This window comes from Argopecten irradians, chromosome 7, assembly GCF_041381155.1.
Source record: "Argopecten irradians isolate NY chromosome 7, Ai_NY, whole genome shotgun sequence".
NCBI classification, from domain to species: domain Eukaryota; kingdom Metazoa; phylum Mollusca; class Bivalvia; order Pectinida; family Pectinidae; genus Argopecten; species Argopecten irradians.
This window is the reverse complement of record NC_091140.1, coordinates 180173-197580: the sequence shown is the minus strand read 5'-3', so window position 1 is coordinate 197580 and position 17408 is coordinate 180173. Positions and strand designations below refer to the sequence as shown.

The 17408-nt window shown below is 34.9% G+C and overlaps 1 protein-coding gene across 1 annotated transcript; it reads left to right on the top strand.

The window, feature by feature from the left end:
- Positions 1–1043: 1043 nt before the first annotated feature.
- LOC138326974 (uncharacterized) lies at positions 1044–17151 on the top strand. The gene is made up of 3 exons (XM_069272936.1): positions 1044–1161; positions 14809–14901; positions 15883–17151. Exons 1-3 carry the CDS (start codon positions 1084–1086, stop codon positions 16039–16041), a joined length of 330 nt encoding a protein of 109 aa, XP_069129037.1. The 5' UTR covers positions 1044–1083; the 3' UTR covers positions 16042–17151.
- The last annotated feature ends 257 nt before the right edge of the window (positions 17152–17408 follow it).

Below are 17408 nucleotides of genomic sequence, written 5' to 3'. Positions count from 1 at the left end.
AAAATTACGATTTAGAATGGCTGAGATGAGTGTTACGATAAAGTTTAATGATTATAAAGCGTTCTTAACATGGTAATTTTTCGATTTAAAGCTACCTGCATTTAGAAATGATAATTGTGTCGTCATAACATTATGGAACCCTACTCGATCTGAATATACCGGTTCACACCACCGGCACATTGTTGCGTAACAGAAAAAAAAATGAATTAATTGTCTCGCTAAGACATATAAACAAATTGATCTTTTAAGAGACATTTTTTTAAATAGTACATAGTGGGAATCCCTTGATGGACATTTTTAGTCTAGTTTGTGTGTATTGAATTTTTACAATTTAAGGTTTGACATTATGTGCTTGAACCTTTTAGGAAATGCGCCGCGCAGCGGAAAATTTTCTAGAATGAAGTACGAAAAATGTGCAGGAGGACCCTTTTTTCTTTCAAATAAGCTTTTTTAGAAAATTTCAGTCGGCGAAAATGGGGGGGGGGGGGGGGGGGGGGGGGAAAAGACATGTTTGCCCCCCGTCCTGGGGAACGGGGGGGCAGTTGCCCCCCTGCCCCCCCCCCCCCCCCCCCTTCCTACGCCCCTGTTTATTTAGTTTGTCGCATACACAAACGTATGTACAATCACAGGTGTTTGGCTATATAGACATTTCTCTCTATAGAGCCAAACGCATGTGTTTAATTGTACAATGTTAACTTTGGCGCTGCAGCCCTATTATTCATTGAGTAAACATAGCCCAAGTAACTTATGTGGACTCCACGAGCCCCATGTTTAATAATAATCTAATAAATAATCGTTTGTTTGAGTGATAGTCAGGGCACTCTGGTGGGTCCATGATTATACAATATGTACCTAATTCTCAGAGCCCTGTGATATAAATGTAAGCAGACACATAAACTACGAGCGTGAAGTGGTGGGATGATCACTGTTCAGTAGTCGATATGTGCACTTGCACGATTATGCTGGTCACATGACTGAAAGGAAGACTATCATTGGTTCATATTTCGCATTTCAATTCAAATCTCTGCCCATTTCTCAGAGATACTCTTGACCATACGCACGCATTTAGCATCGATCCGAGATATGGAGTCTTTCACCGCCCTTTTCATCGCCATGGAATTGATTTTCCACTGCATAAGCAATGCTATTGTTCGCGGAAAGGTATGTAACACAAGTTTTTATTGTCTGAACAAGAAAATCATGGGATTAGCCACAGTTCTTACAACTGATATAGCTTTCTCCAATAACATGACATAGTTATATTTTATTGTCAAGGCAAGTGTCCTTAAACTATATTAAGACGTTCATTAGGGATATGGGGCCATTGTAGGGGTCTAAACCTAGATCCATTCTAAGTTCAAAGTTGTCTTGTTGCTCTCTGAATAAACACGCGGGCAAAGATTGAAAAACATTTTTTTCTGGGGTTGATAAAAATATCTTTCTGTGGTTAAAATCCCAGAATTCCCAGAATTTGAGGTTACTCTTTGCTCCAGTCGAAACAATACTTAGTAAACAACGGACAGACGATTTAATCAGACAAATTGGTAGCATGTTTGGATGAAGGGCTACATCAAGATGATCTTAACATAGTCCGCTAAACCCGTCTTTATTATTAGGCCTTTTTTTGCCTAAAATATTAATAAGGCAAAACAAATTAAAAAAGCCTTATAGGCAGGTTTAGCGGACTATATCACTTCATCAAAGGTTACAAGAGTAAAACAGACAAATCATCTTTTTCTAATTTCCCTGTCAGTAATATAAGTACTGTAGGCTAGTGCTTTTATAGACGCCATGCACATTTCCCGAAAACGACGTGCGGTGAAATGGTATCAGGTCGTTTCGGTAACAAGTCGTTTCGGTCACGTAGCTGAAGTCGTTTCGGTACATTAACCTACGGTCGTTTCGGGACACATAGAAAAGTCGTTTCGGTACTTTTATGTAAAAAATAATACACATGGTGGATTTCATTTAAATTTACAAACTGTTTTTCAAAATTGTGGTTCGCAGGGGAAATTAAAGAGTGTCTTCTGACAATACTACACGTTACTATGGGTAGTAAACGAATCCCATTCATAAATCACACTTTTCTTAGATCTTACTACAATTAAGGGGGGGGGGGGGGTAACTCGCACAGGATTTTTGTCTCTTCCATATATGGTAATTCATTCGAGCTGATAATCCTTACACTATATAAAAATAAGGACAACTTTTGAATTCCAAATTATCGACTTTCTACTACAATAAAATCCTCCTTTCCTTAACTTAGATAATAATGTTAAATCACTACTGTTTTCTTCTTTTAAACATATCTCTTTAATTTCCCAATCTGTTTCTACTAGTCTACCATGTTATAAATACATGTATTAAATTAAGACATCAGTGTTATAGTTCTCCCAGAGATGACATTTTCGGTATAAATTTGACACTAGACTGTACTTGTGTTTTAACTGTAGCAACATTAGTGAGAATGCTAACCATTTCTTTCTTGAATGTCAGAATGATACTACTGTCCGTGTTGATATGGTCCAAGTGTTTAATGACCTAAACATAGAAGTAAATTATATTTGTTACTTTATGGAAATGAAAACTTGACTTTTGAAATAAATTATTATTTATTATTATTTGTGCAGCCATTTACAAAGCCCAGTAGAATTGTTTTAGCAGTCTCCCAAAACACGCACCTCGCACAACATACACGCAACACACCGCATACATGGGAGGCCGTCCTTACATGACCATAGCTGTTAATAGGACGTTAATTAATCAAACAAACAAACAAAAGAATTGTTTTAACCATTATAATAGTATATCTTTAATAAAGTAAATAATATGTTAAATTCAACTTATACAATGTACTTACAGTGTATAATGCCATCACTTGTATATAATGTTGACTGAAGAAGGCTTCATGTGTTAAATAACATGTGCCTAATCCATTTTTACTTATATGAAGACAATAAACTACAGTGTATATGAATGTACCACGATCGTTTGCTCATTTGGTTGGGACAAATGTACGTAAATTCTTCTGTTAATGAACGAATTTGATATGTAAACGTTTGCAGTGAATTTTAAATAGGCCTGAGTCTGAACGGCGATCGTCCATCCGATTCACGACGATTGATTCACATGTTTCGTAAACAATAACCGAATTTGAATATTTCTAAATAACTATACGATTATTAAAACTTCTGTATTAAAATGACATTGCTTGCATGATGCTGTTTCTTCGTTTTGAATCATTTGTAAATGTCCGCGTGACTCTTGCAAAAAATGTCCGTTTCCCTTTCAGACTTACGTTACAACTGCCCTAGTATTGTTTATATTTTAATTTGTCATACTATTTGATTTAATTTTACTCATACGTCTTCATTATTATTATAAATACTTGAACATCTTGCTATTACCCATCTGTCATACGACTGTTACAACAATGACAGGACATTAAAAATCCAAGATGGCGACCCCATAGATCGATGTTATCAGGCTGGCTGTCCGCAAATAAGACCCCCCACCACTTTTGACCTTTATTTCTTCTCTGGGAGGGGGGGGGGTCTTATTTGCGGTGAAATACGGTAAGCTAACCTTTACCCTTAGTGCACTTACTGCACTAGTAGTACACAACATTTAAACTACAGGTAAACTACAAGTGCACTCCACCTAGCTAGGTAGGTGATTCACACAAAAAAAAACCATACAGGTAATGGTCGGGTACCTGTGATTCTCACCTTTGAATTTCTGGTAGTTACATGTAGTCTAGAGTCTAGATTGTATTTGGTTAATTGCTCAGGACAAAACCAGCGAGAGTGTTGATAATTACTTCTGTTAAGAAGCTACCTACTGTTATCATATACGGCAGACTCTATCTGTGAAATGAGTAATTATATCTGCGGAAAGTTAACAAAAAAAAATTTAATTAATTAATTAAGTCAAACTTTTCATTTTGTTGATTATCAACAAATTGAAAACAAATTTAATTTAATAAATAAATGAATAGTTAAGTCGTATTTTAATTTTTCATTTTGTTGATATTGTGATAAAATTTCATTATCGGTATTATTTCATTAATCTAGCTTTAAGAATACATTTATTTAGCAAATATTTGGTTTGTGCAACATGTATAACATCATTAAATACTTTCTAGTCCACATTGGTATCAATACCCTAAGTAACAACTTGAGAGGGATCTCCCTTTGCCTATAAATTAAATCCACTATATTGCTATTCTGTCATTATGTACTATGAATGATACTTGAGATATCTTTAATTTAAATAAAGATATCTTTAATTGAATAAGAGATACTTATATTTGAATTAGAGATATTTCTATTTAAAAATCAGGATGTGTCTAATTAAACACGAAATAGAGATATCTTTTATTAAAAAATAGATATCTCTAATTTCAATTAAAGATATCTCTAATTTTGGTAGCAGTACATAAATCCTTATATTAAATACAGATATCTCTTTTTAGCCCACCATCATCAGATGGAGGGCTATTCAAATCGCCCTGCGTCCGGCGTCCGTCTGTCCGTAAACAATGCTTGTTATCACTATTTCTTAAAAACTGCTGGAGGGATTTTGTTCAAACTTCACATGGAGGGTCCCCTTGGTCCATATTTGTGCCATACAGATTTTGAGGCTGATCGGAAAAACAAGATGGCCGCCAGTCATCCATCTTGGATTTTGGCAGTTGAAGTTTGTTATCGATATTTCTTGAACTACTGAAGGGATTTTGTTCAAACTTCACATGGAGGTTACCCTTGGTCCCTATTTGTGCCATACAGATTTTGAGGCTGATCGAAAAAAACAAGATGACCGCCAGGCAGCCATCTTTGATTTTGGCAGTTGAAGTTTGTTATCAATATTTCTTGAGAACTACTGAAGGGATTTTGTTCAAACTTCACATGGAGGTTACCCTTGGTCCTTAGTTGTGTCATACAGATTTTGCGGCTGATCAGAAAAACAAGATGGCCGCCAGGCAGCCATCTTTGATTTTGGCAGTTGAAGTTTGTTCTCGATATTTTTTGAGAACTACTGAAGGAATTTTGTTCAAACTTCACATGGAGGTTACCCTTGGTCCCTATTTGTGCCATACAGATTTTGAGGCTGATAGGAAAAACAAGATGGCCGCCAGGCGGCCATCTTGGATTTTGATAGTTAAGGTTTGATATCCCTATTTCTCAAAAAGTGCTGAAGGGATCTTTCTCAAATTTAATATGTAGGTTCCCCTAGGGCCCTTGTTGTGCATATTGCATTTTTGGACCAATCGGTGAACAAGATGGCCGCCAGGCCGCCATCTTGGATTTCGATAGTTAAAGTTTGTTATGGCTATTTCTCAGATAGTACTGAAGGGATCTGTCTCAAATTTCATATGTAGGTTCCCCTAGGGCCCTAGTTGTGCATATTGTGATTTGGGACCGATCGGTCAACAAAATTGCTGCCAGGCAGCCATCTTGGATTTTTATATTCAAAGTTTGTTATTGCTATTTCTCAGAAAGTATTGAATGGATCTTTCTCAAATTTCACATGTAGGTTCCCCTAGGGCCCTAGTTGTGCATATTGTGATTTGGGACCGATTGATAAACAAGATGGCCGCCAAGGAGTCATCTTGGATTTTGATAGTTGAAGTTGTTACCGCTATTTCTCAAAAGGTACTGAAGCGATCTGTCTCAAATTTTATATGTAGTATGTTTGAAAAAGTTTAAAAAGTTTAGAGAAAGATCCTTTGTCAGATATAGATCATTCTTTGGTGGGCGCCAAGATCCCTCTGGGATCTCTTGTTGAATTTAAGATATTTCTATTTGACATGAAAATATCTGTATCTAAACATCAAATTGGAAAAATTCCCTTTTGTTCATGACGGAAGCACAGGGACCTGGCACGGTTTTTTTTAAACTAACAGTATACCTATTTTTTTTAAAACCATGATTATTTTAATAAATGGGTTATATACAGTATTGACGGATATCTTACCTTAAAGAGAAATAATTCATCTTTCCATTGAAAAATGAACATGGCGGTGACGGTTAAAGTATGTGAGCTACACGATGTTTAAATGGAGTTTCTACAAAGTACGGGTCATGACACCTCCAAAGGAGATTGTGGATGAACACAGTTATGGGTACTGTTTACCACCACAGGCGTAGATTTTGTGGTTTTGGCTTGGTTTTTGAGGTGCCCATTAGAGCCGAGACAACATTTCGACCGGACAGGGAAATGTCTACCTAGCATATTTTTCGTAAATTTTCCGATTCATCAAGCCATAACTTCGTCAATACTTGGCCAATTTTGTTCATCAAGCACTGGAAAGATAAATTATTTCTCTTTAAGGTAAGATATCCGTCAATGTTGTATAGAACCCATTTATTAAAATGATTATGGTTTTAAAAAAAAGGTCCGTTTTTCTCGACCGTCGAGTTCATACCCTTGATACTATAATATATATATATATATACTATTGGTTAAAAATTTTCGTGCCAGGTCCCTGTGGACGGAAGTAAAGCATTTGTTACAACATATATTCGCTCTCGTGCTTGCATATCGATTCTGGATAGTACAATTTAATTACAAGAGTTTCGATAACACTGATTAGGATTAGGGAGTAATCATTGTTTAATTAAGTTTCCCTAATGGAGTCAGTGTTTCTCCGTTTCTTATCATTCTTCTTCTTTTTCTTGTTCTTCTGCTTCTTTCTCTACCGCAACTTTGTCCGACCATTTTCTCAAAAAACTAGAAGTCGGATCGTTTTGTGAGGTCATTTCTATTGACCTGCAGATGTGTCGACTTGTTTCATTTTTTCAGACCAGCATCCAAGATGGCCACCACAGCCTTTCATTGTTTAAAATTGAACTGCTTATAGATATTTTTAACTACCGGTCCAATTTGTCTGGAATCGGTTTCAATAAAGTGAAAATACCATAATGTCATGAGTAAAAAACAAATTTTGTGACTGGTTCAAATTTTCTAAAAACCAGTAAGAGTTATCTCCCTTTATTCACTGGTCAGCAGGGATCTGTTTAAGGTCCAAGTTCATTTTAGTTGTATTTTTTAAGTTGTAGATCATACTGTTACTAGTGACATAAAACTTATTTGAGGTCATTTTTTGGGCAACTCCTACAGAACTGGGGTAAAAATGGCTGCCATGGCATGCAATTGGTCAAAATTGAACAAAAAGGAACTTGGTTGAGAACACAAATCTAATACAATTACATACAATGTTTTGCCTAATGTATAAACTTTAAATGATGTGACTTTTCAAAAAGCATTTTTCTTCCGGGAAATAAAATTTATTTACATCATTATGTCACATCATCATTCAGGGGAAGTCACTCTTACTTGTCAAATTAGGCTCTGTGGAGATTGGGTAACTTTATGTGACGGCACCCATCACAATTAGATCTTGTTATTATTATTCTTTTAAATTCTTCTTCTGGTTCTTCTTTTTTCATCGCGATTTTGTCCGACCATTTTCTCAAAAACATATCCGATCACTTACCTGAGGTTATTTCTGGTGACCTGCAGATGTGTCGACTGGTTTCATTTTTTCTAACCAGAATCCAAGATGGCCGCCACAGCCTTTCATTGTTCAGATTTGAACTGCTAATAGATATATATATATTTATTTGTAGAACCATCCACGTGTGAACATGTAAATGTTATTGTATCGTGATGTGTTTGTCTCTCTTTGTCTGCTGTTCAGAGTTTTAGTCAAAGTTTTAGTTCATATGTGTTATCTCCCCTTATGTGGAGCTCTCTAATAAATGAGTTAATAAAGTTATGACATGAAAGAAGACCGTTTTTAGATTTCCTTCACAGCCAAACGACAACTCTTGTGATAGTAACCCCTGGAATATTGAATAACTCATAATCCCCTAGTCAACATGACTTAAAACCAGTACAACTGGTTTGATTTGCCTTGAATCTGTTTCAATATGTAGTTTAAATCAGATTCTTGATTTTTAAAGTGAAAAATTCCATAATAAAATAATACGTACTACTTCCTTGTTCTTGGAGTTCAGCAGTGAACCATTTTAAGTTCACTTTTAGTTTTGTTGTATTTTTTCTGAGATAAATGATATTGTTTTCCAATGATATAACATATTTTTTTCTGCAAAATAAAATGTATTTATCGGTAAAACTATTTCACACCATCATTCAGGGGAGGTCACTCTTACTTGTCAAATTAGGCTCTGTGGAGATTGGAGGAACTTTTTGTGACAGCACCCGTCACAATTAGATCTTGTTGCTTTGTGTTTCAATATTAATCTTCGCACAGAGCACGTGAAAATGAGTCAATATCAAAATTGTTCCAAATCCAATATAAAGAAAACTGAAAAACTCACCTGACCTTAAATGGATAACTTTAATTCGGAAACTTAGAGAAATTAAGATCATTGTAGATATCAAAAACAATATTGGTAATTATTGATAAGCTCCCAATTAGTTACTATGACAGAAACATATATATTATAATCACATGTCAAGGTCAAATGTCCATAGTGTTACCATACTTAAATACCATAATATCCTGTTTCAAAATCTATTAATGTAATTATAATAACTGTTCATTTCATTTTAAACTAATTAGTCAAATTAAGTAATAGCTCATGATAAATTATATTACTTTAATATGCATACTCTGTAATCAGTTGACAAATAGATCTCACCAGTCAACATACTTGTACTGTTATAGCATACAGGTACTTATTATATAAAATGATTCTAAAACATCATTCTTTTGAGACAAAGATTTTATTTTGGTCTTTAAATAATTTTTTTAGGGCTTCTGACCCGAAGGGTCAAGATGACCTATAGTCGTCATGTTTCGTCCATAGTCATCCGCCGTCCGCCTTGCGCCATCCGCCGTGCATTAACTTAATTTTCACATTTTGAACTTCTTCTAAAGTTTTACCAGTGCGATTTAGCTGAAACTTGCATCAAATGATCCTCACATGGTCCTTACCAAGGGTTGTCATTTTTCGGGTCAATCCGAATTCAAACATGGCCGTCACAGCCGCAACTTGTAAACACATTTTGAACTTCTTCTCATGTTCTACCGGTGCAATTTAGCTGAAACTTGCATGAAGTGTTCTTGACAATGTTATTTTTTGGGTCAATTCAAATTCCAAGATAACTAGCACAGCCGCCATCTTGAAAACAGATTTTGAACTTTTTCAAGATAAACCGGTGCAATTTGGCAGAAACTTGCCTGAAGTGATCCTGATATGATCTTGACAAAGTGTTGTTACATCTCTGGTTGATCCCAAATTGAAGATGGTACCATGACTTTTGCCATTGAAGTCAGATGGCCTCTTGTGTGTGTTATCATCTTGAACTTATTATTTTGCATTATTTTTGTCCTAGTAACACTATGGACATTGATTGTAAACCGCTGAGAAAGGTAAAACAACAGACATTTGTCCATGGTGTTAACTGCTTGAAAAAATTTTTTCTATGGTTCTTGATCATCATAATGACATTCATTAGAGATTAAAAATGAACTATAAAGAGAAAATACTATGATTTCAAAGAGTTTCAAATATATCTAATGTTACAAAAGGAGTAAAATAGCAGTATTTCGTTGTCCTTGTCTGTGGTGTTACTATGTTTGTCCATACTGTTACCAAGACTAAATGTGGTGGTACTGTCGCCGATTGTATTTGTGATTCATTATTTTGAAATGTATTTTATCTATGAAGATATATACATCAAATTTTATATATATTATAACAATTAAATGAAAATGTGTGTTAAATTTCTTCTTGTGTGACTCTTTTATTTCTGTGGTATTACCAAAATTTGTCGGTGATGTTACTATTTTATCACTATTTGTTATGTACGTAACACCATGCAAGGACAGTACCGTAACGCCACCTCAAAAGTTTTCAATTTTTAAAGATTTTCATTCCTACTCTTCATCATAGTACAAACTGTAACATCTTAATTTGAACTAACGAGTAGTTCCTTTAAATACAACATATCATTGCATGACAATGCATGTGTATCCGAGACAAGCTAATTGTTTGGAATGATGCACGTTTATCAAGTTCTGTGCTTTATATAGGGGGTTGGCCAGTGAAGGTAACTTATATATATAAGTAGAGCAAAAAGAAAAATGGCTGCCACTTCCTTGGATAAGACACTGTCATAACTGGGGAATGTCTCAGAAGCAATTTTTAGGTCATCTAACTGAAGGTCAAGATGCTTCGGTCAGGATGACCTATTGTCATCGTGTTTCGTCCGTCGCCGTGCGTTGTGCTTAAAACTTTTTATACAAAAGCCTACTCCTCCTTAACCCTTAAGTGGATTACATCCATATTTGGTGTGAAACATCATTGGGGAAGGACAATCATATCTTATATAAATGATAGGTCTGACCCCTAGGGGGAGAGGGGCGGGGCCCCAAAAGTTGAAATTTTCTTAATTTAAGCTTTAAAATCCTACTCTTCCTTCATCCTTGCATGGATGGCAAATTGTGATACCTGTATTTCAAATATCTTTAATTTAATTAAAGACATCTATATTTTAATTTTTATTTAAAATTCTATTTTTAATTGGACAAGATATCGAGATATCTGTAATTTAAAAGGAGGTATCTATTTTCAGTAGAAAAAGAGAAATCTGTATTTAAATTAGACATCTATATTTGAAATAGGGATATCTTTATTTAAATTACAGATATCTAATTGAATAGATATATCTTCATTTTAAATAGAGATATTTAGATATTGATACATATAATCATATAACAAGGGTATCAGTCTTATGTAACATCAATCGGCTTTGTATATGATGGAAAGTGTACCATTTTTTTATCACTTCGCCAGAAATTGTGCCATATTGATCGATCATCATTAGCGGCCATAAATGTTAGACCACAAGCGTTTGGCTCTCCACAGTATATATTTTTGTCATTATATATGTATGTATACTGTATTACATACACACACACACACATGGTTATCTTGGAGAAAAATGAAAATATAACAAGTCGGTGTCTGTACTGTTGATCCAGGTATAAGAGAAAACTACCATTTCATATATGGAAAGGAAGGATTATATGACTCTTTCATCTGTGTATTAGCCCGAGATACTCTAGCTCTGACACCAGACTTAGACATTAATTATGACATAAATTATATAGATGTCTTGTTTAGGGCCAGATCGCACTGCTATATCAAAACGTGGAATAAGCCGACACCGTTTGTATCGGGCCAGCCTGTACGAAATTCAGAATCGGATTCTGATTGGAAAAACATAAATTCCGATTGGATTCCAATCGGATTCTTAAAAATTTACCAAAAATCCGATCGGACATGGATTCTGTGTGCAATATCTGATCGGATTCTAAGAAGCAAAAATCCCAGTCTGTAAAATCCTATTCTATATCCAGTTGGATTTTAGAGAATTGGAAAAATATTCCGACTGTGACACAGATTTCTGAACTTTGTAATATTGACAGAGTCAGATTTTCTGACTTAGAGTTTTCACTGACACAGATTTTCTGACTTAGAGTTTTCACTGACACAGATTTTCTGACTTAGAGTTTTCACTGACATACAGATTCCAAACTTTAACTTTAAACAGACAAAGATTTTCAAGCTTTGAGTATATATAATCCCACAAATTCACTTAACACTTGAACATATTCATAAAAAACAATTAATTATCTTCTTTTAATTTTAGTTTCATTTAAGATTTTTTATCAGCAGATATTGAAATAAAACACGTGTAATATCATCATACTAATATGAGCAAAGAGGCCAGCAAACATTAATTTTTATGTCATATAAATTAACTTTGAAATCAATAATTCTACACAATATAATTTTTTCTACTATCCAAAGGAGTTTCCAAATCAAATTTGATTCAAACAGCAACTAGTCTATTTGGTATGGTGAAATGTAGTCTTTTTGCAAGGTTCAAGAATATATCCTGTACTATTATGATCATCAGTACCATCAGTCTCTGGCAATTTTCATAATACATGTAACGGGTATTATAATAAATACATATTCCAATTAAAGCATTCATTTTTTAAGTTCTTCTTATTTAATTTAATAGCTATCATAACAGGTAGGTAAATTAGGTAATTTTAAATTTTTTCTGTCTTGATATTATATATGTATACTAATTAAGTCCAGATCCCAGGCCAGTGTGTATAACCAATATGTTGCTGAGATCTACATCTCTTATCATGTAGATGTAGATGGGCCCAGCTGGGCACTGGACTAGGGAGGTCAAGGGATAGGATTCTGAGTCATAAAAATTCATGGGGCCAACCAAAGGGCATAGGTTTATATCTAAACAAGTATGATTTATCTATTAAATCTATTTACTGGAATATATGATAATTATGTTTACAGAATTTTATAAACATGTCTGTTATGTAGTTGTTTTCAATCAAATATGTCAAATGAAAAACAAAATCACTTTTTAATTACTATGGCAGTTAGAATGAAAATCCTTTCTTGTGCCCCAATTTTTCTAACCGGAATCTACATTCTAGCACTTTTGAAAGTGAATGCTGTTGATGGAGGGAGACTATTTTCTTCTCTGTGATTTTGTGTGAATATATCACTATAAAAGTGTTCTAGGAATGGAACTATCTTGTGCTATTTTGGATTCTATGGTTCAGTAAAAGGTAATATGCAACTACATTAACAGAAGAGCATTTATGGATGTATTAATGAGAAGGAGATGAAGATTTCAGCCATGAGAGCAATATTCATACTGGTGAGTTCTAAATTCATAGAAATATTTGGAGAGTATATATACTATGTAATTATTGTGATACTTGTGGGACACATATTTAGTTAAATGATGAGAATGCTTGTTATTGTCATATTGAATATTATTGCCAGTAAAATCCTTCTTGAGATCAATATTGTTGGTTAGATCATATCAGTACAAAGCACAAAAATTAGAATTTATGAAGCATCAGTAATACTGTATATTGTTTGTAACATAAATTGAATCACTATGCTATAATTTACAGCTTGCATCCACTTGAACTATTAAAATATGTCAAATACATGTACAGAGCAGAAATAGTTTGAAACCTCAGTCAGAGAGGTCAATCAATACATATATACAATAATGCATGCTTTTTGTCCAGCTTGTGTTCCTAAAACCTAGCTGTGATTTTATTGGTTTTCAGTGAATTTATAATACTGATGCAGCTTTTATAATATTATAACTGTTAATATAAAAGTAAAATTAGGATTAGGATGTTGATAAGAGAAGATCAACTAATTTTTTTAAAATTAAATTGAATGTTTTTTTTCTGTATTTCAGATAATGTAAAGTGAACAGTTACACCTTGTTACTTCAACAAATCAAACTATCAATGAAAGGAAGGATCAGTTGTACCAGGAAAAAATCTTCAATGGGAAGAGGAGCAAGAATATCATGGAAAAATAAAAAAAAAACATTGTCTTATTATCTAAAGGATTTAATTATATATATATGTGTATATATATATATAAAGAGAGGCATTGAAATATTATAGATATATGAGCTAAAAGCCATAATATGGTTAAAGGACTAAATTGACTTTTTTAACCTCTATATCAGATAATTAGTGACTGTTATTGAATAAAAAATCCTGCTTACAAACTTTCTTGTTAGTTTTTTGTTTATTTTGTTGACTTCCCTGGTGTACTAATAAATCCGATCAGATATGTGGCTACAGTAAACTATCATCTGGTTTGCAGAAAATCTGATCAGATTTTTTTCCCAAAATCCAATCGGAATAAAATTCAAAATACGATTGGGTTTTTAGAAAAATCTGATCAGATTTTTTTTCTGAATTCTGGTCGGAATTTTGAGTCGGATTTTATCTGCTGAGATTTAAATACAACTGGATTTTTTTCTGCACGGATTTTCCATATATGGAAAATCTTACTCTATTCATTTAAATATTACGCCCCTGTTTTCCGATCAGAAAAAAGTTTTCCCGATCGGATTCAGGAAATTATGATCAGATTTTGATATACTGTAAAGAGAAGATATTAATCCGTGCAGATTTTTGAACATTGAAATCCGATCAGATTCCGATTCCAGTCCGACCAGATTATTTCGTACAGGAGGTCAACTCTGATTCAGACTGCTTACAAAATATTACCACCAAGAGTCGCCACTTACCTTGGTCTTTTCAACAAATGAATACTTTATCTGTTCATAGCCATCCATTTTATAACACATGCACATTCTTTTGTGTCAACACAGTAATTTCTTTTCCGCAACTTTAAACTTCCCTCGTTGTCGTCGCCATTTTCTCAAAGTATGCAAATTGCCTTTAATCTTTACAAATTACTATATTTGGGTAGATATGAATCATTCATTTGTTTAATAGACTAAGGTTAATGGTGCTTCTCGGTGGTCAGTCTGAATCGGAGATGACCTGGTCAGATACCAAACAATGTCGGCTTAATTCCACGTTTTGATATAGCAGTGCGCTCTGGCCCTAAACCAGACATCTATCTGTCATAATGTCTAAGTCTGGTGTCAGGGCCAGAGTTTCTCGTGCTACTGTATATATGAATGATAGTGATATTCTACCCTCTGGATATCCTCTGGATCACAAAATAAAATGCATTATAATGTAAACATTTAAAATATGACCATAGGGTAGATTATCCCCAACTTCTCTATTCACTTAGACTTCTTTTACTGATATCAATTAATCTTATCCACATGAACATACCTGATCAATTTGTTCGACCAGATTCTTACTTAAATAATTGCAGAATATTGTGTGTTGTTTATTTGTTTACTGAACTTCTGTTGCTCTTGTTCTTGTAGGCTGTGTCCTTCCGTGGCCTTAGCTTGGTGAGCCGAGCAGCAACATCGCTTGCTGTTGCGGTTAGCCAACGTCTGTCTCTGTCGGAGGCCGTGGTAAGATGTTACATTTTAACGCTAAGTGTAGAATATGTTATTCTCTACTGTGAAAAAAGTTCTCTCTTAGCTGTAATATTGTAGCTCGAAAGACTTCTAAACAGATAATGGTGTCATCTTAAAGCATACATGTGGTCAGGCTGGGTACATACATGTACATTACCATATACAGTTTTCTCTGTGCAATTAGAACTCCAATTTCCGACCAATACAATTAAAATACATATCCTTATTACATGTATCACTCACAGGTATTAAGCACGCTGGTAAGTCAAAGTCCCACTATAAGTCAAAGATATAGAGATATATATATTAGTCTATAGTGGGTCTTTGACTTACCAGCGTGCTAAATCCTATGTATCACTCCATTTGATAAGGATCTGGCAAATCCCATTAGGGGTCACGTTCTGGTAACCATTCGAATTGTCAAGTCAAATTGCTACTTCCAGAATCTGGGAAGTGGATTTTTTCTATTGCTATGTAACAGTGATTATAGGGTCTGTATTTTAATTAGATTTATTTGACACCAGTCTGATATTATTGTAAAGTAGGCAATCAGTTGGATTCATGTTTAAAACATAACAAAATTTTCGTGTTTATTAATTTATTTTGAGTCATGGTTTTCTTAGAAAATGTCATAATATATATGTACTGTAAAAATATCACCAATCGAGGTACGATAGAATTGATACCCTTTCATATACAGTGTGCTGTATGGATACATGAAGAATAGGGATATTCTAAACTTGGGATCACAAAATATCTGTATTGTTATGCAATGGGATATGCAAATAAATAAAAATTATATTTTTTGCCTTCCCTATCCTTCATGTCTACATATTCAAATAGTGATATCAGTAACCATGTGCACATAAACATATCTGATCATTGCTTAGGCCAGATTCTCACTTGAACATCTACCGAATATTGTGTATTATGCACTTTTATTTGTTTACTGAAATGCAGCTTGTGTTCTTGCAGGTTGTGTACTTCACCGCTTCGTTTGACTGCAGAGGAGAGGATAGCCCTAGCCTTGCAGACGATGAGCCAGCTACACCACCCGCTCCAGCCCCTGTATCTGTCCGAAGGTCTGGCCGTGTGAGGAGGGCACCAGCCTGGCACAAGGATTACGTCATGTGATGTCAAAATCAAATGTACTGTAATATCCTTGTTAAGTCCATGGACTGTTGTTGCTGGAGGATGTGGTAACCCCTCAATAATCGTCCCAACCCCAATCCCTCACCCAAAAATGTACACTCTTTGACTTAAACACATGCAGTGATACAACTATGAGGTTGTTTGAGGTATACATTATATCTGTAAGGTTTTGAGCGATTATCCAGAAACTTGAAACTTGACAAGCATACTCGTGGGAGTGTGCATAAAGGGTTTTTCGAGATAGAAATTCCAAGATCGCTGCTAAGGTCCACTCTCTGGTATAAATTGGTAAATGGGGTTTAAAGGGATGCAGAACAGCATGCCTATATTTTCGGATGGATTGGCCGCCATGGTGATATATGGAGGCCTCTGATTGGTTGAAATTTATACTGTACTTTGTAGAAAAAAGACGAAAATTGGTACTTAAGGTTTTGAGGGACAATGAACACATTTAGTGATACAACTGTGGTGTTATTTGAGGTACATACATTGTGTATACAATGGTTCCCATTACAACTTGTGTTCAATGCTATAATATTGACTCAACTGAAGTGTACAGAAAGTAGTCAATAGGTTTTTTTTTTTTTTTGTCCCTGTCCCTAACAATACTCACATTACCCTGCCCAAATACCCTAGCACAAACACAGCACGCATTTATCTTTAACATTCTAACAACTACTTTCTACATGTACACTCACAGTTGACGTGTTCAAAAACATTGTAAAGAATTGATTTGATAAGTTTTATGTCTTATAACAGCCAGGGTCATTTATGTACATGCCAGGGTCAAAGGTGGAAAGAAATTGCTGACCAGAGGTCAGAACCTGGCAACTGCCCCAAAATTGAATGGAACCTAATTAATGGTCATTGGACAATCTTGGCATCAGTGAAATGGGAAAGATATAAATAAAAAGTTTTTCAAAATGGTGACTTTTGCGCCCTCTTTGAAATTCAAAATGTGTTTTTAAGAACACTTGGTTTGGACCATGTCCGGATTATTTCAGACATATTTTAGCCTAATTGTGTTGATAGAACTGCTTTTAAAATGAAGGTCATTTAAGGTATGCCTCGCCCCGCCCTGCCCCACCCCACTTAAGGAAGACATATTTTAGCCTAATTGTGTTGATAGAACTGCTTTTTAAAATGAAGGTCATTTAAGGTATGCCTCGCCCCGCCCCGCCCCACCCACTTAAGGAAATGTGATGATCCTTAAATAATTACCCGCCCAGCCTCACCCCATCCCACCCCACTTAAGGAAATGTGATATACTTAAATAATTACCCGCCCCGCCCCGCCCGCCTTGACCCACCCCCTCCGCCCACTTAAGGAAATGCGATATCCTTAAATAA